The sequence below is a fragment of the Nothobranchius furzeri genome, chromosome 5, assembly GCF_043380555.1.
Source record: "Nothobranchius furzeri strain GRZ-AD chromosome 5, NfurGRZ-RIMD1, whole genome shotgun sequence".
Lineage (NCBI taxonomy): Eukaryota > Metazoa > Chordata > Actinopteri > Cyprinodontiformes > Nothobranchiidae > Nothobranchius > Nothobranchius furzeri.
In genome coordinates, this window is record NC_091745.1 from 81,185,148 (window position 1) to 81,205,120 (window position 19,973).

Below are 19,973 nucleotides of genomic sequence, written 5' to 3' on the forward strand. Positions count from 1 at the left end.
GAGGTGCCCCATGACTGCAGGGTTGCAGGTTCAAGTCCCAGTCTGTCCCAGTCAAAACACACACTTTGCCCTCCTGTGGTCGGAGGGATCAGTGGCAGCTGTCCCAGGTTTTGGTGTCCCCACGTTAGGAAAGCGCCGTGCAGCTGTGCTTTATTATCACTAAGTCTAATGTTGCTCCGTGTTTTCACCCACACCCCAGTCTGATGATCCGAGTCATTCTGAAGCTGGTCGGTTGGCTCCAGCTGGTTTGGGGTTAGGGTCCGGGGCAGCGGGATGATGCTGTTGTATTTTAATGGAGCTTCTCCTCAACAGCACCGGTGATGCTAACACCACTGCGGCTCCTCGTGGTGCTGAGCTCTTATTTTGGTAGTTTTCTTGTCAGCATGGTTGCAGTTTACATCAGCAACACCGAGCAGATGTTAACGTTCTTCTCCGTTTGTTTGGATGGAAACACCAGAGCAGGTTTCAGGTCCAGACTCAACAGAAAAGGACGTTTAGATGAAGCCCTGGTAGGACCAGCTGGTGAGCTGAAGGTCCTGTCAGAGCAGACACGAGAGGCTTTCCAGTCTTCACCGTCTCGGTTCTCCACGGAGGAGCAGGGAACGTTGGTTCATGTAGCACTCATCAGAGAAGATCACTAGGGACAACAAAACTAATACATATATGGAGGTTACAGTACTGCACACACACACACACACACACACACACACACACACACACACACACACACACACACCGTTTCCCAGACACCAGAGGACAGACGGTGACACGTTCGACCAGGTTTTAGTGAAACGATCACTGATGTGATGACGTAACCATCAGGGTCTGAATGAGCTCTAACCTCCAGACTTTGCTCCTCCAGTCCAGAACCAACAGGAGGCGGGTCCTGCAGCACGGGATATTCAAACATGATGTGTGAGTTCATGCTAGTGGAGCACCAGGAAGCAGCATCTTCAGCAGCCCGCCCTCATCGTTCGGCCGCTTTGTGAGTTTAGCTCAGGTAGAAACGCTCCGGGCTCACACCCACCTGCCGTTTCACCCCGCGGGGACAAGAAAGACCTTCCACAGCGTCACTGGTGAGTGTTTTATTTGATAAACAACAACATAACGTTTGTTTACGCGTCTCAGCGTCTCTATAAATATAAAAGGTTCTCTTCATAGCAAACGAACACACATCACTTCTGGGTCGCCACCTTGTTGGGCTCAACACTGACAGATTATTAGGAACGAGTTTCTGTGTGTGTGTGTGGTGTGTATATGTGTGTGTGTGGTGTGTATATGTGTGTGTGTGTGGTGTGTATATGTGTGTGTGTGTAACACGGGCGGTGGACAAATATCATCAGTGCAGACCTGAAGGTTATGACGTCAGCTGATGACATCACGGCGTCTCCATAACAATAATAAAACCTGATGGTGCATTCACTGACCCAAACATGATCTGATATTTGAACTTCAGGCTGACGTGACGCTCATGTGCATTCATCATCACGCTGTTGTCGTCACGGCAACGATCATTCTGTTGTTCACCTTTAACCCTTTCATCTGGACCACAGAAGGAAATGACTCTGAGCCATGCCTCTGGACTGGGACGTGTCTTGAGGACACATCTCAGAGTTGCGTTTCAGGGACATGTCTCGGGGACGCGTCTCAGAGCCGTGTCTCGGGGACATGTCTTGGGGACACGTCTCAGAGCCGTGTCTCTGGGACATGTCTTGGGGACACGTCTCAGAGCCGTGTCTCAGGGACATGTCTCAGAGTCGTGTCCCTGAGACACGACTCTGAGACATGTCTTGGGGACACGTCTCAGAGCCGTGTCTCAGGGACACGTCTCAGAGCCGTGTCTCAGGGACATGTCTTGGGGACGTGTCTCAGAGCTGTGTCTCAGGGACATGTCTCAGAGCCGTGTCTCGGGGACATGTCTCAGAGTCGTGTCTCGGGGACATGTCTTGGGGACATGTCTCAGAGCCGTGTCTCGGGGACATGTCTCGGGGACGCTTCTCTGACCGAATGTTCCTCTCATCCCTGCTGAGGTTCTGCAGCAGAACCGCTGGCAGAGGCATCAGAACTGAGATCTTCAGGCTGCTTCTTTTCTCTGTTCTGTGGCCGTTTGCATCAGAGCAGAAGCATTCCTGTCGTCGTGCCACAGCAGGAAGTTCTGGAGGAGCTGGTGAGAACCAGAAAGAACCACATGAGGTGTTAGCATCATGGCCGGGTTTCACTTCTAACTGGTTCCTAAACCGTCTCTCGTCCTCTCCCCTCTAGCTCTAAAACTGAAGCACTCCGTCTTCCAGAAGCTTCTGGATCACCGTAAACATCCCAGTGAAGCCCTGAGACTCACAGGGAAACCAGGAACTTTCACAGGTTCTCTGAGCCGACCCGTCTGTGAACAGAACCCAGAGACGCCGGTGAAATGATGGATCCGCTTTAAACCAGACTCATGTGGTCTTTCAACATTCCCAACAGTCCCTGAACCTTCTGCTACTGCTAGCTGGGAGCGCCGAGCTAGGAAAACATCTCGGCGTGTTCCTGTTGTTCACGGATCAGCCTCTCACCAGCCAGGTGGACCTACAGCTGCCACCACCGGGTCATGTTCTGGTTCTGATGGTCGGGACTACAAGCTGCTGTCTCCCTGACTCACATTCCCGACCCACGCACGGCTTCTTGTGCCGGCCACGAGCCGTGGGACGCTTATGCTGGCTGGCCAGGACGAGACACCTCCACACGGAAGCACTTGGGTGTCCCGGGACCCCAGAAGACTCCTCCCAGGGTGTCCACAGTGAGTCGGTTCATGACAGCTTCTGGGTTGGCGGTACAATTCCAACGATTCCAAGTATGAAAAAAGCTTTTTTCCACCTTTAAATACAAATATATCCTTAGAAAAGTCCACAAACGAGTAAGTAGGTAAAAACGGAGAGAAGGTCCGAGGAGAAACGGAGCCGGCGGAGCTCCTCACACGGTGGTCTCCCCCTGCTTACTGCCGGCCAGTCTCAAGTAGAACCTCCTCCAGGAGTTCAGCGTCTTCCCAGACCAGATCCAGAAGCCAGACGTGATGCCCACAATGAGCGTCATGAGGTATTTAATCATGAAGACGGTGAAGTCTGGGTTCGTGCTGCGGTGGTTCTGGACGGGACACGGAACCGCGTACGCTTTACACGTCTGGCTGATCCACGTGCGCTCCCACTGCTCCCTGAAGGCCTGCTCGTAGAAGTAGCAGGCGATGACGATGGTGGCCGGCACCGTGTACAGCACGCTGAAGATCCCTATTCGCACCATCAGCTTCTCCAGCTTCTCCGTCTTGGTGCCGTCGTGCTTCATGATGGTCCGGATGCGGAACAGAGACACGAAGCCCGCCAGCAGGAAGGAGGTACCGATGAACAGGTAGACAAAGAGCGGCGCCAGGACAAAGCCACGGAGGGCGTCCACGCTGTTGATGCCCACGAAGCAAACCCCGCTCAGAACATCTCCGTCCACCTGGCCCACGGCCAGGATGGTGATGGTTTTGATGGCGGGAACGGCCCAGGCTGCCAGGTGGAAGTACTGAGAGTTGGCCTCGATGGCCTCATGGCCCCACTTCATCCCCGCAGCCAGGAACCAGGTGAGGGCCAGAACGACCCACCAGATGGAGCTGGCCATGCTGAAGAAGTAGAGCATCATGAAGAGGATGGTGCAGCCCTCCTTTTTGGTTCCCTGCACCACGGTCCGGATCTCGGTGTCAAAGCTGTCGTTGCAGACCACCTTGTCCTCCAGTAAGAATCCGGTGATGTAGGCGATGGAGACCATGGTGTAGCAGCCCGACAGGAAGACGATGGGCCGCTCGGGGTAGCTGAAGCGCTTCATGTCCACCAGGTAGGTCAGAACCGTGAACAGGGTGGAGGCACAGCACAGAACCGACCAGATCCCGATCCAGATTCTGGCAAATCTGAGTTCTTCCTCCCTGAAGTACATCATCCCGTGAGACTTCCGGGGCTCACACGGGGCTCCGCAGTTGTCCTGGCCCAGGAAGCGGTAGTTCAGGTACGGGGGCACCGTGAGCGAAGCCGGGCACCGGAACTGACCCAGCACGACATCCGGAGGAGGACGCTCCGTGGCAGAGTGACCGGTGGCGGCGTCAGACTCCGCTCGGTCAGACGTGTTCTGGCCCACGCACAGCTCCTCGGAACCGTGCACCGGGAACTTCTCACACGCCAGGCTGTCGGGCCACTGGAAGCCGAACTTGTTCATGAGAGCCTCGCAGCCCTGGCGCGCGCGCTCACACAGAGAGCGGCACGGGGGCAGCGCCTGCTCCAGCACCGTGCACACGGGCGCGTACATGGAGCACAGGAAGAACTTTAGGTCCGGGGAGCACTGGACCTTCACCAGCGGGTAGAACTGGTGGACCTCCAGCCCCGCGTCCTCCTGGTTGGTGTGACCCAGCAGGTTCGGCATGATGGTCTCGTTGTACGCGATGTCCGTGCACAGCGGGATGGCGATCGGCTGGCAGAAGCCGTGCTCCGGTATCGAGATTCCCCGGTCTCCGCCGCCGTGCTGCCCGTTAACTCGGATAAATCCAACCACCAGAACCGAGCTGAACAGGGTGAAGACGGACGCCATGGCGGGGCTGATCCGCACCGGGAGTCGGTCCGTTGCGGAACTTCTTGTCGGAACCTCGGTAGGCAACAGGATCCACTCCGGACCGGCGGGGTCTCACAGTCCCGGTCCCGCTCTCACCGCTGGGCCATGAAACACAACAAACCCGGAGTAAAATCCACAGAAAGCGAACCGGAACCGTTCATTTAAAATCCACGTTTGGATCCGAACCGGTCCTCTGGAGCCGCCGAGTCCCGGTCTGTACACCGAGTCGGTCTGTCTGCCCTCCTCTCTCTCTCCCCTCCAGCTAACGCGGCAAGCTAACATCCGGGCAACGCACCTTCCGCTACAGCCCTTCACAATAAAAGCCTCAGACTCCTTTAGGAAACACACGTAGGCAGCGTTCACCCTGCAGCATAAACCAAGCTTCAACAGCGTTTCAGTGACTCGTGTCTGAAGAAGATTTACAAATGAAAGTTTAGCGGATGTGTGGAGTTCTCTCTCTCTCTCTCTCTCTCTCTCTCTCTCTCTCTCTCTCTCTCTCTCTCTCTCTCTCTCTCTCTCTCTCTCTCTCTCTCTCTCTCTGGGTTAGTTGAAGTTCTACACAACCTCACTTCCTGTTAACTTCCATCTCATGCAGTTGACGTTTTCTGTGTGTGTGTGTGTGTGTGTGTGTGTGTGTGTGTGTGTGTGTGTGTGTGTGTGTGTGTGTGTGTGTGTGTGTGAGTGAGTGTGAGTGAGACAAGAACCTCAGACGTTACACATCAGGATTAGAAAGTAAACGTGTCTGAAGTACTTTTAAAAAACGACTAACGTGTTTCTGTCGGTCAGACGTGGCCTGACTCGGGAGTGTGTTCAGTATTAGTGTTGATGGTTCCGTGTGGTGCTGAGATTTACACGCCTATAAATTCGCAGTTAAACGCGTGTGTGGGACATTATAGAACACAACTTAAGTGATTTCTGAATTTGAAGGGGAGATGTTATACAAACGTCACTTCCTGTTGGGTCTGCTGCCTCATAACTACTCCAGATGTTGAAAACCCCATTCATGTCCACAAACAGCACAGGCCTGGGGGAGTTCCTAATTCAGTTTATGTATATAGCATCAAATCACGACCATCATCCGCTGCAAAAGGTTTTATCACAAAGTCCGTCTAACTGACCAACTTTCTTTTATTTCCTCTGATTGTGAAAGCCAGCGAACATCTAAAGATCATCAGTGAACGTTTTATTACGTCAACCAGCAGATATTTTACTACCAACTCCATGTGAAGCATTAATAAACTTTATTTCAGTTAAAACAACATTAAACATTTACAGAAGGACATTACATCTTCTATAATAACATCACACACAGGTAGTAACGGGTAATGCAACAGCTAGGCTTCGTCTCTGGATGAAGTGACTGACCTCACTTGTTTTTCAGTGCAGCGTAAAGGAAACTAAAATAGCTGAAGAGCTTTGTTTCAGTCATAGCCGAGCCCACTATGGTGTTCATCTCAAGGTCAGACCACCCATGTCCACACAAGGAACGCCCAAAATCGATCCTACCACCTCTCTAGCATTAAGGCAGCACTACCCTGTGTTGAACCGTAGTGCAGTTCCCTCCACGGAGGCTCGTTCTCCAACATCCTGATGACTGGACTGTGGAAAGCATCTGGCCAACATTCAAGCTGGAACAGAATTTAAAGCCACAGAACACAAAAATCTCAATGATCAACAGAAGCTGCAGAAGCTTCAGGGAGGAGTGGAGTTGGGGGGGGGGGGGGGGGGCAACATTCCCAAAATAATGATTCAGCTGCTAATACTGTCCGCGATCCGGTACGCCACTGGAGGCTAGGCCATCCGAGCACAGCTCCGTGGCATTAACCCTCTTCTGTCACGCTGCTTAGCGGCATTACCCACCGCCTCTCCTCCCCTTTCCTGCTGCACAATCACAGCCTGGGGGGGGGGGGGGGGGGGGGGGGGGGGGGGGGCACACTAAAGAGAAGTACAGCAGGTCTACTGGTTCTTCATTTGGGTAAAGGTCCAAATCCAGAGATGAGTTTTACGGCTCTGCATCAGACGCAGCGAGACGACATTAATATTTAAGCGTTTATCATTTAGGGAAACTCCAGAGCATGACAGTGACCATGCAGGCTGGACTGTGGGGCCAACACATTTCTCTCTAACGTGCCTTCTGGGAGAATTTAGCTGTGATGGTTTCTTCTACCTCAGAGCCTCTACGGTTAGAAAAGCAGAGCGGAGCGCGCCGTGAGAAAGCACCTCACAACGAGAAGGATCATCCCTCCTCTGTGGACACAACCAGCTCAACAGGGTCAGCATCCCGGTCCAACCCATTCCCGGGAGACAGTGTTCTGTAGTTCAGGGGAATGATGCCGTGTGTGAGAGGGTTCCTCGTTCCTTCTCTCACACGGGAGGTTTCAAACATTCTGCTTCATTTGCTCAGCAGCACATGCTGTTGCACATCATCGAGTCTGGACCAGATGTGTTTGTGGATTAAACTAAATACGATGGAGCCAGTCGCAGAACGAGCTGTGGCGCTTGTTTTTTTTTTAGTTTTGAATAAAATATTTCTATCTGAACTTAAAGGAATGAAGAACAACCTGCTATCAGTGGGCTGTCTGCAGGGCAGCAGCCATTACACCCACTTCCTGCTTTCATCAACAGATGATGTAGCTAAAGCCTGGGAAGGGACTTCCGACCTAAACCATGACTGGTAAGAACCATCAAAGTCATCAGAACACCAGTTCATTCATGGAAAAGTCCAGTTTTGGTGTTTCTACTGGAACAACTACCTGAGAAGGCGGGGCTTCCTCACCTGTTCTACAATCTTTTTATTGTCTGAAGGGAAATTTCTCAGTTTTTTAAACATATTTTTCTACATTTTAAATCCCAGCACATTGTTGTTTTTGTGTAAAATGAGCTTTTTGTCCAAAGCTGCAGGGTTTGGAAAAGGTCTGAAGTTGTGACAGCATCACCAACGGGAATGGTGAGATTCCCCGGATCTGGGATTCTGAGCCTAAAGAGTGCTGATGAAGTCCAACAAAAGATCAAGAAACCCACGAAAAACCTGCTACTCTCAATAGCAAAAACAGTCTGTGGGTGGGGGTGGGGGTGTTATTCTTGGTATAGCAAGAGGGGGGGGGGGGTATTCTGTCAGGCAAGAAGATTACATCATGTGTGTGTGTGTGTGTGTTTCTGAATCACAAAATAAACATCCACAGTGTCCATCTATCCACGGCTTCACGTTAGCAGCCTTATTTCTGGATAATCAACAGTACAAGGCCAATATTATTGTTTCAGTTGATTTCAAAAGGATTGGCAAGGTCAGAGCCATTGAACTGATAGTACTTCACAATTATTACCAAATATCTAGAATGCAATATTTAGCAGTTTTACACAAAACATTAAAAGAAACCTCTATATAAACATCTTTGCAGATGACATGATGCTATACTCAGGACCTCGTTCAGTTAAAGGTTCTGAAACATGTAGGACTTGTAGGTCAAAGGAAGAGTCTCGGCATGAAAGCATACAGCGTGCATCTACACCCAGCCTTCTGCTCATTGGTCAGGTGAAGACAACTCTGGAACAGTCGACACGTTTGACTCAGAAGCTGAAAACGTATTGCTGAGACTGATCATGTTTGTTGTTTTTGACATGTCAGAACCATGGAAGGTGTGTTCTGAGCTGGGAGCTTTCAGCCTATTGCCTTGCTGTTTTACCTGTATGTCCATTAGCTCATAGTTGTAGATGGAAGCACAAATACTTAGCTATTGCCTGCATGTCCACCGTGCACACTCATTACCACCAGACTTAGCTGTGGTCGGTTGCAGTATTGCACTTATATGCACACTGGATGTGCTGTCCCTGCAGTGTCAACACCATATTGGTCTCTAAGAAAGAAAACTCAAGTTATCCACATCCGGCTCCATCCTGGAGGTCCACGACCCCTAGCCTTCTCCATGACACCATCCATAAAAAGCTGCAGTTTAGACAAGGTCACGTGATCCTGCTGGATTCTAGAAAACATCAAAGTTCATCCAAATGTTAACGGAAAGCTTCTTTGTTCAACTTGGTCTTTTGAGCCACTATCGATGAAGACTGAGAAATCTTAAGGATATAATTCTAAATACCGTTTACGTACGATCAAACCAACCGAAGTAATGCCAGCTGTAGAACGTCCAATCATGGACCAGAGAGCGAGCCAAATATTAATCATCACAAAGCCTGTTGTCTCTCGTTCTGTCGTGGTCATTTGTATGACGTCCAGAATGCTCTGAAGATTATTAAAGTCCCTGTTTGTCACAAAACTAACTTCCACTACACAGGTGAAGAAGACTTCAGGTCCCCATGAAGGTCCAGCCGCACCAGAACGCCTCCTAATGCTGGTCCAGATGTGGGATCAGGGCTCCACATCTGGACCTCAGTGAGGAGAAGACGTGCAGGATGGTCTGAAGTACAGGGGGGCAGTGAAGAAGCCCTTGCTCTCAAAGAAACTCCCCAGGGACAGACTGATGCTCTGCTGACATGGGACATGGCCTGTATTCATATAGGACCTTCTAGAGTTTTAAAACCCCCCAAGGCACTTTACAACACGTCAGTCATTGCCTGCTGGTGGTGGTAGGAGGGATGGGTGGTGTCTGCACGGCAGCCTGGCCTCAGTCAGTGTTCCCCGGGGCAGCTGTGGCTACATCGTAGCTCATCACCACCAGCGTGTGAATGGGTGAATAGCTGTATTGTAAAGGGCCTTGGGGCAGCAGTAGTTCAGGAGCTAAAGCAGGTTGTCCAGTAATCAGATGGTTGCCGGTTCAATTCTAGCTCCCTCCAAGGTACTCTGCTGTTGTGTCCTTGGGCAAGACACCTGTTGGTGGTCAGAGGGATCGATGGTGAGAAATGGCAGCCTCGCCTCTTTCAGACAGCTCCAGGGCGGCTGTGGCTACAAAGTAGCTCACCACGAGTACCATCATCATTATTATTATTACCATGAGGTGCTGTGCCAAATACAGGCCACTTCCTAAACTCAGACAAGCTTTACAGATTCTTTAGGATTGGCTGATTGGACTATTGCTGCTCCGTGTGTGTGTGTGTGTGTGTGTGTGTGTGTGTGTGTGTGTTCCCTATAGACTCTGTAAGTGACTATGTCATACATCAAATATACATTCTTAAATAGGAGGCTAGTTACAAACACAAAACACAATATGTACCAATAATGAAGTTCTTTTGTTTACACGGTGACCAGGATATATGAGTTATTGGAATCTTATAAAAAGTAAACAAAAATTGCAAATAAAAGCCTGAAGTCTTAGGTACAGCTCTGAATGTACACATGCTCAACGCTCACTCACTTTCTCATGCACACGCCACACACACACACCATCAAAGTAATAAATAGAGAACCAGGGCTCCTCTTCATGTCAGCATCTCCATCTTGTTTGTAGTTCAGCCACCTGGAAAACAGACAAAAGCACAACGTGAGGAGTGAGGAACGCTCCAGACCCCTCCAGCACTCGGAGAACACGCGTTGTATGATGTTCTTCTGCAGCTGTGATGCTCATTCACACGTGTTCATGACTAATGCCTCACACACATGCACACCCCATCATGCTAGCAGCCCAAGCTAGTGGTCACTGTAGCTCGGTTCAGCGGTATCATGATTGCGACCTGCGTTAAAATACTGCTGACGCTGAAGTGGGTTGGAACATGAAGCAGGAGAGGCTTGTTATCACGCGTTTTCATGAAGCTCTTTAGAACCAAGATGACTAATTCACACAGAAAGCAGGTCAGACTTGGCTCTGAGCTTCTGCTACGCTACAGCTGCCTTTACTCAACAACAACACGGTAAATGTGGTTTTAAATACTAGGACCCCTTGGGGCTTAGGGTGTCTACTCCAGAGTTTGTGCCCAAAGGGCTCATTCTGAGAAAAGCTGGACTAACATGCCATGAGCTAAGACACACCACCTTACATCTGCATGTGCCACCTTCAGCCTCGTCTGTTGCGGCGATGCTTAGTACAGAACATTGCTAGGCTAAGCTACTGCTAACACTAGCCTGAGCTGCTAATGGTAGGCTGAGCTGCTGCTAACGCTAGCCTGTGCTACTGCTAACGTTGCCTGCGCTGCTAATGCTAGCCTGAGCTGCTAATGCTAGCCTGAGCTGCTAATGCTAGCCTGAGGTACTGATAACTCTAGTCTGAGCTGCTAATGATAGCCTGAGCTACTGCTAACGCTAGCCTGAGCTACTAACGCTAGCCTGAGGTACTGCTAACGATAGTCTGCGTTACTAACCCTAGTCTGAGCTACTGCTAATCATAGCCTGAGCTGCTAATGCTAGCCTGAGCTGCTAATGCTAGCCTGAGCTACTGCTAATGATAGCCTGAGCTGCTAATGCTAGCCTGAGGTACTCATAACTCTAGTCTGAGCTGCTAATGATAGCCTGAGCTACTGCTAACGCTAGCCTGAGCTACTAACGCTAGCCTGAGGTACTGCTAACGATAGTCTGAGTTACTAACCCTAGTCTGAGCTACTGCTAATGCTAGCCTGAGCTGCTAATGCTAGCCTGAGCTGCTAATGCTAGCCTGAGGTACTGATAACTCTAGTCTGAGCTGCTAATGCTAGCCTGAGCTACTGCTAATGATAGCCTGAGCTGCTAATGCTAGCCTGAGCTGCCAACACTAGCCTGAGCTGCTGCCAATGCTAGCCTGAGCTGCTGCTAACGCTAGCCTGAGTTGCTGCTAACGCTAGCCTGAGCTGCTGCTAACGTTAGCCTGAGCTGCTAATGCCCTTTGTGGACAAGAGGAAAACTAAAAAGAAGAACATGTTCCAGGATGTACTGGGGACGGTAACATGCTATCTGGCCTGTATGTATTAAGCGCCCTATAGGGTTCTGGAACCACAAGCACAGCTGAGGACTGATGGGGCAAAGAGGAAGAGGAGGGGAGCTGATAGAAAAGAGTGACTTGAAGATGAGAACAGAGGACCAGGAGGTGGAGAAAGCTACAGGAGGAGGAGAGGATGATGAGTCTAAGGGCACAAAGCAGCAAGAGGAGGAGTGAGCAGAGAGGAAGAGGAGGAGTAACTGGTGAAGAAGGGGGATTTGTGGATTAATAACTAATACATGCTCTATCTGGTCTCTCCTCTCTCTGCCTAATCTCCTCCGCTCTGTCTGTGGAGGTGTGTTGGTTGTCAGATGAAGTTTCCATGTGTGCATCAGAAATCCTAAATGTTGGCCTCAGGCCTCATTTAGCTCCTCCTCCTCCTCCTCCTCTTCCTCCTCCTCCTCCTCCTCCTCAAAAACATGCATTTTAGGTTGAATGGAGGCTCTAGATCGTCCCATGTTGTTTGTCTCTGTGATGGACTAGAGACATGTCCAGGTCTCCCGACAGGCACCTGCCCAGTGAGGGGGTGAAGGTTAAGAGAATGAATGAATGAGAATGTACCCCAGGAAGGTGAACTGTAATAATTATGCAGCCCTTCTTCCTCGACGTAAAGCCAACACTAAATTAAAGATGGACGCCAGCTTTAGCCCAGGTTTGACGCCACACAGGATGGACGAGGAAGAGGAGCTGGGAGGACACCAGTCAACCGTGGACTGCTCAGAGGACTGGGTGTGTTTTACATCCTACAGTCATCACGACTGAATAAAAACCTGCATCAGTGACAGCAGCTGACTGAAGCCGTATCAGAGCAGAGCCAGAAAACCAGTGGTCCCACTGGTTTCGGACGCTTTGACTAGCCACGGCATCAGACTGGAGAGCGTTTAGCACCTGCAGACCGACGTCAGCAGCTCATGCTGCTCACAGCTCTAACATCTCCTACACCATAGATCAGAACATGCAGTTCCATCAGGAGTCACGAGGTCAGCGTTCTTCTGATGAAGACAAGCGAGCTAACACCCGACACAGAGAAGCAACGGGAGGACGACATTCACAACCAGCAGAATTGTCCAGGTGAATGATTGTTAGGAAAGAAGGAAGCGTGTTTTAATCAGTAATTAAACGTGTTTTAGATGAAAGGTCAACGTAGTTCTGAAGTCGGTACTTTTAACTTTACTGGAGTAAAATGTTAGTTTCTGTACTTCTACCTGGGTGGTGAACGTGAGACACCTGTGTGGTTACCATGGTGACCATCACTGATCTTGGGTCACTTCTCACTTCCTAAACCGTTGAACCTTTACCTAACCAGGTGATGCATCCCTGATGCTGATGCTGGAGGCAGCAGCTGCAGCAGCATCCATCTCCACCCCTCAGGCCAGCGAGACTCAACGCCAGTACTCCGGTGAGTGATGTCACAACTGGGGGTGTTACCAGACCCTATCTCTACCAGGTCAGCATGTTCCTGACGATTCTGAAGATCAAACCTTCTGTTTTTACATCAGAGATGAGGCCCCGGTGCAGCAGCGCTCCAGCCAAGGCCTGCTGATCAGGAGCGTTGTGATGAGCTAGCTAAACAAAGGAGGCTTCTCAAGGTGCTTCAGTAGCGAGACATCAAAGGAAGGCCTGGCTTTGTGGGGGAAAGCAGCTGCGGCGCCCTAGGGGCTCCCAATCCACGACGACCTGCCCGCTGACCTGAACATGGAGGCTTCAGCTGGGAAAGTTGTTTTAGCTTGATGCTCATGGCCGACAGAACCGACACGCTGGAGCTTCTTAGGGGGCAGAGCAGACAAGCGGGCTTCCTGGGACACAAACAAAAAGACCTGCTGCACAAATCCCTTTGAAGAGCCTCGGTTTGGAGAAATGGCAGTTCATGACAACGCTGTTTACCAGACATCAAACACTTCAGATGATGTCATCGTTAACCTGCAGCTGCAGGGCTAGCTGCTGCGGCCTTATCAGAAGTTTATTAAAACTCTGGAGCTTTAAATCTGCAGGGATGTCTTTCAATAACGACTCAGTTACTTCAAACAGACGGCCGAAAAACCGAGTTTCACCAAACAGGTTGTTCAGTGATCTTCTGCTTTAGTCTGAGTTTCATTTACCAAAAACCCAAACGCTCGTAGACGTCAGCTGCTACCTAAACCTGAACATGTGTGAGTGTATCTGTGTGTGTGTGTGTGTGTGTGTATCTGTGTGTGTGTGTGTGTGTGTGTGTGTGTGTGTGTGTGTGTGTGTGTGTGTGTGTGCGAGTGTGAATGTGTATCTGTGTGTGTGTGTGTGTGTGTGTGTGTGTGTGTGTGTGTGTGTGCGAGTGTGAGTGTGTGTGTGTGTGTGTGTGTGTGTGTGTGCGAGTGTGAGTGTGAGTGTGTGTGTGTGTGAGTGTGTGTGTGTGTGTGTGAGTGTGAGTGTGAGTGTGTGTGTGTGTGTGTGAGTGTGAGTGAGTGTGAGTGTGAGTGTGTGTGTGTGTGTGTGTGTGTGTGTGAGTGTGAGTGTGTGTGTGTGTGTGTGTGTGTGTGTGTGTGTGTGTGTGTGTGCGAGTGTGAGTGTGTGTGTGTGTGTGTGTGTGAGTGTGTGTGTGTGTGTGTGAGTGTGAGTGTGTGTGTGTGTGTGTGTGTGTGTGTGTGTGTGTGTGTGTGTGTGCGAGTGTGAGTGTGTGTGTGTGTGTGTGTGTGTGTGTGTGTGTGCGAGTGTGAGTGTGAGTGTGAGTGTGAGTGTGAGTGAGGCATCCAGATTGAAACATCTGGATCAGTGACCTCCGGATCCCTGAACATCGTTCTGCTAGTTACATTCTGTTGGTTTTCGGTAAACTTTAGAAACAAACGAGTTAAACTTTTACATCCTCCTCGTGTCTTGTTACCATGGTAACGGGGGCTTCGTGGAGAGATCTAGACGCTCTGCAGGAATTCTTCAAACTGCTGAATAAATGCAGCCTGTTAACAGGGGGGGGGGGGGGGTCCCAGATATGTATTAATCATATACGTTTGAGCCCCCCCGCCCCCTCCACCCTTTGCTTATGCGAATCATTTAATGGAACCAACTTCCAATCAAGCCTTTTGGATTTTAGCATCTAGTAGGAAAACGAGGAAATAAAAGCCTCACAGGTTGTGTTACGTAACCTTTCAGAGTAAAAGTTCAGCTCAGGTCATAAATAAAAGTCCTTCGAAGGATAAAACACCAGCGTCTTTCTTCTGGCTGAGAAGCCAACATCAGCACGTTTAGCTCCACATCTGCAGACCTGGCTGAGTTCATGCCAGCTGTGTTTTATTTTTGAGGGGGTGCTGTGGACAAACTTAAAAGCAGCAGCTTCCTGACCAATCACAAGCTTGCGGTCTCCATCCCCCTCTGTGAGCCTGCTGCAGGGTCCTTGGGTGGGCGTATCATGGCGTAGCATCTGTGTGGTATACACCAGGCTTTACCCTTTAACAACATGTTAGCTGAAGTTGTGTTACTGTTCGGTTTATCTACAGCAGACAGCTGGAGTCGTGACACACTGTTACTCTGGAGTCAGTCCAGGGATGTTCTTTAGTCTGAAACATCCAACCAGACCTTCTGTGTATCTAACAGCGCTTTTGGAAACCACGGGCCTTTCTTCTCTCCACACAGATTCAAAGTTGGCAAGTAAGAAAGTGAGGTTGGACTTTGAGGAGACAGAGGGTTACCAATCTGCTCCTCTACCTCTATCTATGGGCGTTCCTCAAGGGTCGATACTGGGCCCAGCCTTATTCAGAATCTACATTAATAACATTGCTCATGCTGCGGACAGTTCTCATACACATTTATATGTAGATGACACCATTTTATACCCACTCAGTTCTTCCTTGAACACAGCTTTGTCCTCCTTGGTCAACATGACAATCCTTCCATCTTAGATTACGGTGACATCATTTATAGGACTGCTTCTACAAACTTCTTCATGAACTCGATGTCATTTATCACTCAGCAACCCGTTTGGTCACTGGTGCCCCTTTCACTACTCATCATTGTGATCTGTACTCACTCGTTAACCCCCAAATTCCACTACCTCCGCTCCGGTCCGCCCCCGCCCTCCGCAGCCGCTCGCTTCCAAACTCAGTTTTTACTGGTACCCGCTCTACAACGGCTCCGCTCCGGTGCGGGGACCTGAGGGGGGCAAACAAGCATGCGTGGGATTTTCGAGATCTTGCGATACAGTCCGAGCAATAAACGCGGAAGTTAGATCCAAACACCCGTTGTGTGGGAGAAGCATCGAAGTGAACTGTTTAATCTGCCCATCATTTGTGTTGAGAGATCAGCAGTGTTTGGATCAACAAAGTGTGACTACTTTGATAGTAGAAACTGTATTTATGGCTTACTTTTGTGCATTTAAACTTCAGCCGCCATTGATAGTTGTTAAAAGTTGTTAAACCTGTGCATATGAAACAAAAAACACCTTTTGTTTATCGATTTATTGTGAAAAACGGAAGTTGTGCTTGCTCCTTTTCCTGTTGGGCCGTTGTGATTTCTGTCCATTTACTGCGGAGGTGCTCCGGCGTCCGGCGAAAATAGGATCAATTCTATTTTTGCCGGACGCCGGAACAGAGGGCGCCGCACGGCGCTGCACTGCCGGAGCACGGCCGCAGTAGTGGAATTGCTCTGATTGACTACAACGGGACCGATTTTGCTCCGGCGTTCGTGTCGGAGCGGAGCGGAGGTAGTGGAATTTGGGGGTAACTGGCCATCCCTCCATTCCTGCAGGATGTTACATCGGTATCAGGTCACGTATAAACTATCATCGGTAGAACCGTCATGTCTTCTCTCATTACTCATCACTCCCAACAACCAGCACCGTTTATGTTCCAGTAACTTCATCTCCATGGTTACTCCCAAAGCTCGCACCTCCTTTGGCCGTTCCTCATTCCAGTTTGCTGCTTCCAACGACTGGAATGAGCTGCAGAACCACTGAAGCTCCCTGCCTACATTCCATTATCTACCTTAGATCATTCATGGTGATCAATAGTTTCTGATCGATGTTCTTCTGAGTATCAAAGACTGTTTTAGTCTGTTCTGACTGCTCGACGTGTTATACATGAGAACAGTCCTTTGTCCTCATGGCTAACTGTTATTTTATCTTACCTGCTGTTCTTTGGTGTGAAGCTAACTACGTGTCGGTTGCCTCTTGGCAGATCGTCATTGGAAATGAGAATCAGTTCTTTATCGACTGATCTGGACAAATAAAAAATAAGATAAATCTCCCCTAAAGAGCAGCAACATTCCCGAGCTCTGCTGTGTGAGGAGTAAGCTGTTAGTTCAAAGGGTCAGAAAACATGGAAGAAGCCTTCATCCTCAAACACGCCCACCTCACAGGCTCTACCAGGCTCCCGCTCCATAAATCCTGGTCCTCCTGTCTGCGGCCTGGCTGATGCCCCTAGCTGAGGTTTATGTGAGGTGATGGAAACACTGAGGATGGAGAGCAAATCTGACTTGGAAAGGAGAGCACAGAGAAAAAAGGCTGCTTAAGTCGTGTGAGATGTTGGAATGAGGGAGATTTCAGCAGACTGGCTGAAGAGAGGAGCAGCGATTCTTTGATGTAGACGCTGTAAAGATGCTGCTGCCTGACATCCACAGTGGGGGTTCACTGTTAATGTGACCATGCTCTTTAAATAAGTCGGCCCCTGCTGGGCCTCGCTGAAGAGACCCCTTCACCCACCATCTACCAGGATCCATCTACGCATCACAGCCATAACTCAGAGCCACCGTGGGGCACGGCGCTCCATCTTTCAGGAGTACATCAAGACCACATGGGCAACATCAATCCACAGAAGAGGAGCTTGCCTTTCTGCTGCCATCTCAGAATGGCTTTCATCTAAATGAAGTTCATGCTGCTCGACTTTATTAACAAGCTGTTAGCATCTCAATGCTAAGGGTATAAACCTGGATTTGCACCAGCAGCAACAAAGTGTTGCACACTGACCCAGCAGGAAGGTCTTAATGGTTCAGTCGCAGGAAGCCTGTACCACTCTGGGTTAGGGCTCCAGCAGGTGAGACAGGCAGACTGGTCTCACTCACCACTCTGATGCTCACTCATCGTTTTTCACAATAAGAGTTTCTGATCCGCAAATCTACGGATCAGTTCCCAACCTGGCCCAAAGCCCAGCTTCCAGTCATTTCTCCACTCCGGTCCTTGCTCCTCTCGTCTCCCACCACACTCCAGCCTACCTCCATCAGCTGCCGGCTCCTCGCACGCCCGCCTTCCTCACCGCGTGGACTGCCAACCCCTTTCTTTCCTCGCTACGCCCCACCGTTATGTTCCGGCTTCTGACATCAAAGCCTTTCCGTGTCTTTAATATTTTTAGATTTTGTTACTTTTGCTCCCGTGAATGAATGAATGAATGAATGAATGAATGAATGAATGGATGAATTCCTTCCAGTGTTAGCCGAGGTACCACTACTATTATTAACGTTACTGTTATTGTTAACTAGTCTGTGTGCTTTAGGTTAGGACAACGGGCCAGGGGTCTGCTTAGTAATGCATTGTTTACTGTAGTTAAGCAGCTGGGAATAATTTATTAATTAATGCTTAATAATGCACTAAGTAATATTAATAAAGGGACCATTTGTGTAAATGAAGCCAGATTTAAAGCATTTTAAACAGTTTTAATCGAGTCACGTGACATTTTAGGGTTCAGCTTCATAAAGGTTAAAGGTCACGATGCTAGCTAGCTCTCAGCATCCAAACAGCCTAGCCATGATTCTGTTTCCGCACTAATGACACACGCTAGGCTGTCATGCCTTTTGCTTTGCAACATGTCTGAACAAAAGATGTCCGACAGCCCTTGTTGGGAAAACCACGAAAGTTTCTCAGAAATCTGTTGAGATGATTGTTGCAGCAGAGGTCTGGAAGCTGAACAACAGCGATCGATGCAGTTGGCCGTGGTGAGACAGACGTCTGACTTTGGGCTGAAGGCAGAGAGCAAGCCACGGGTTTAGCCGAGGGAGTAACGCAGCTCTGCACGAGGAAGCTGCTCCCTGGATGAAGCGGCCCGGTGGAAGGTCTGTGCTCGTGTTTCAGGGCTGAGCCGTAGCGTGCTAGCCCAGCTGAGCAGACAGTAGGACACGTCTGCAGAAGTGTCTGGGTGTGTTTGACACACAGATTCAGCCACCTGATGCCGCGGGAACTCCACCCACAGGGTCGCACCATCTGTGGTGGTGGGGTGGTGATTAACAGTTAGAAGTGTTATCCATGCAGCTCCTCACCACCATTCTGCTCAGTACTGCAGAGGGAGCCTCAGGCTCCTCCCCTTTGGGTCAGCTCGTGGGTCACCTGAACAGCAACAATAAATAAATAAATAAACGAACGGACTTTGCCTTACGCCCTGACATCGGAGGAAGGAAACGGTCTTGGCAGCAAATGAAGAACAAAAACATTCTTCAGAATGAAAACACGTACATCCGATTAGAGTTCACGTTTAAACGATTAAACCCACATTTATTAATAATTCTGCCACAGAAGAAGGTCGGAGGCGGCGCCACCACCTTGTTGTTTGACAACTGCCAACCAAACTGCCAAAAGGGGATGTCCTATGTGACATCACATACCTCGTCCAATCATATCCAGCTTGAACAAGCCCCTCAGCTAGTGTGACAGCAGCAGGCTTGTCCACAAGCAGGTGTCACCATGGTGAATGGGCGGGGCTTGTGTTTAGCCTCGTTCATGGAACCCAGTTTGGACAAAATGAGCCGGGATTGTCAGAATGAGCCTGGCTTTTGGGGTTAGCTCGGTTTCATGTCTCATGTCCTTGTGATGAGAAGTAGGAGCGTAGAAATGACTCCAGCAACGCCTTCTGCATTTCAGAAGCTCCGAGTTAGACGGGCCTTAACAGAACCTAACCCGAACCCGACCCACATGGAGAAGTTCTAGTTGTAAGCTCTATGACTGCAGAAGAAACGTGTCGTTCTGAGGGAAGGAAGGAAAATAAACATCATCAAATATTCATAAAGATTTGAGGATTTTACAAATTCTAATTTAGATAAATTAATATTTCATGAGGATTCATGTTTGCATGAAAACGGCGTCTAAAGGCTTGATTACACCAGGGTGCAGTTTTAGGAAATAATAGAAGAAAAGTGAGACCACCCCCCCCCCCCCACACACACACACACGCACGCATGCACGCACGCACGCACACACACACACACACACACACACACACACACACACACACACACACGCACGCACGCACACACACACAAGCACAAACTGGTGCAGAGTTACAGCCGGTGAGAGAACACGAGAACATTCGGGGCTGGAGCGTTTTGGGTGATGCTTAGAGGGCGTCGGCCGGGCGGTGGGCGGGGCTGGAGCGTTTTGGGTGATGCTTAGAGGGCGTCGGCCGGGCGGTGGGCGGGGCTGGAGCGTTTTGGGTGATGCTTAGAGGGCGTCGGCCGGGCGGTGGGCGGGGCTGGAGCGTTTTGGGTGATGCTTAGAGGGCGTCGGCCGGGCGGTGGGCGGGGCTGGAGCGTTTTGGGTGATGCTTAGAGGGCGTCGGCCGGGCGGTGGGCGGGGCTGGAGCG

General features: G+C 49.9%; 2 protein-coding genes across 8 annotated transcripts in view; both read right to left on the bottom strand.

The window, feature by feature from the left end:
- Positions 1-1,070: 1,070 nt before the first annotated feature.
- fzd1 (frizzled class receptor 1) lies at positions 1,071-6,523 on the bottom strand. Its single transcript, XM_015941979.3, has one exon. It carries the CDS (start codon positions 4,588-4,590, stop codon positions 2,950-2,952), a length of 1,641 nt encoding a protein of 546 aa, XP_015797465.3. The 5' UTR covers positions 4,591-6,523; the 3' UTR covers positions 1,071-2,949.
- cdk14 (cyclin dependent kinase 14) overlaps positions 6,524-19,973 on the bottom strand; it is a 146,455-nt gene continuing 133,005 nt past the window's right edge. For all 7 annotated transcript variants that reach the window (XM_070551260.1, XM_070551258.1, XM_070551259.1 and 4 more), the window contains one exon: positions 6,524-10,019. The gene's annotated coding sequence lies outside the window, so the exon portion shown is untranslated. The remainder of the gene's footprint in view (positions 10,020-19,973) is intronic.

Coding starts and splice junctions, on each gene's coding strand:
- fzd1 (XM_015941979.3), bottom strand. CDS start 4,590: ATGGCGTCCGTCTTCACCCTGTTCAGCTCGGTTCTGGTGGTTGGATTT.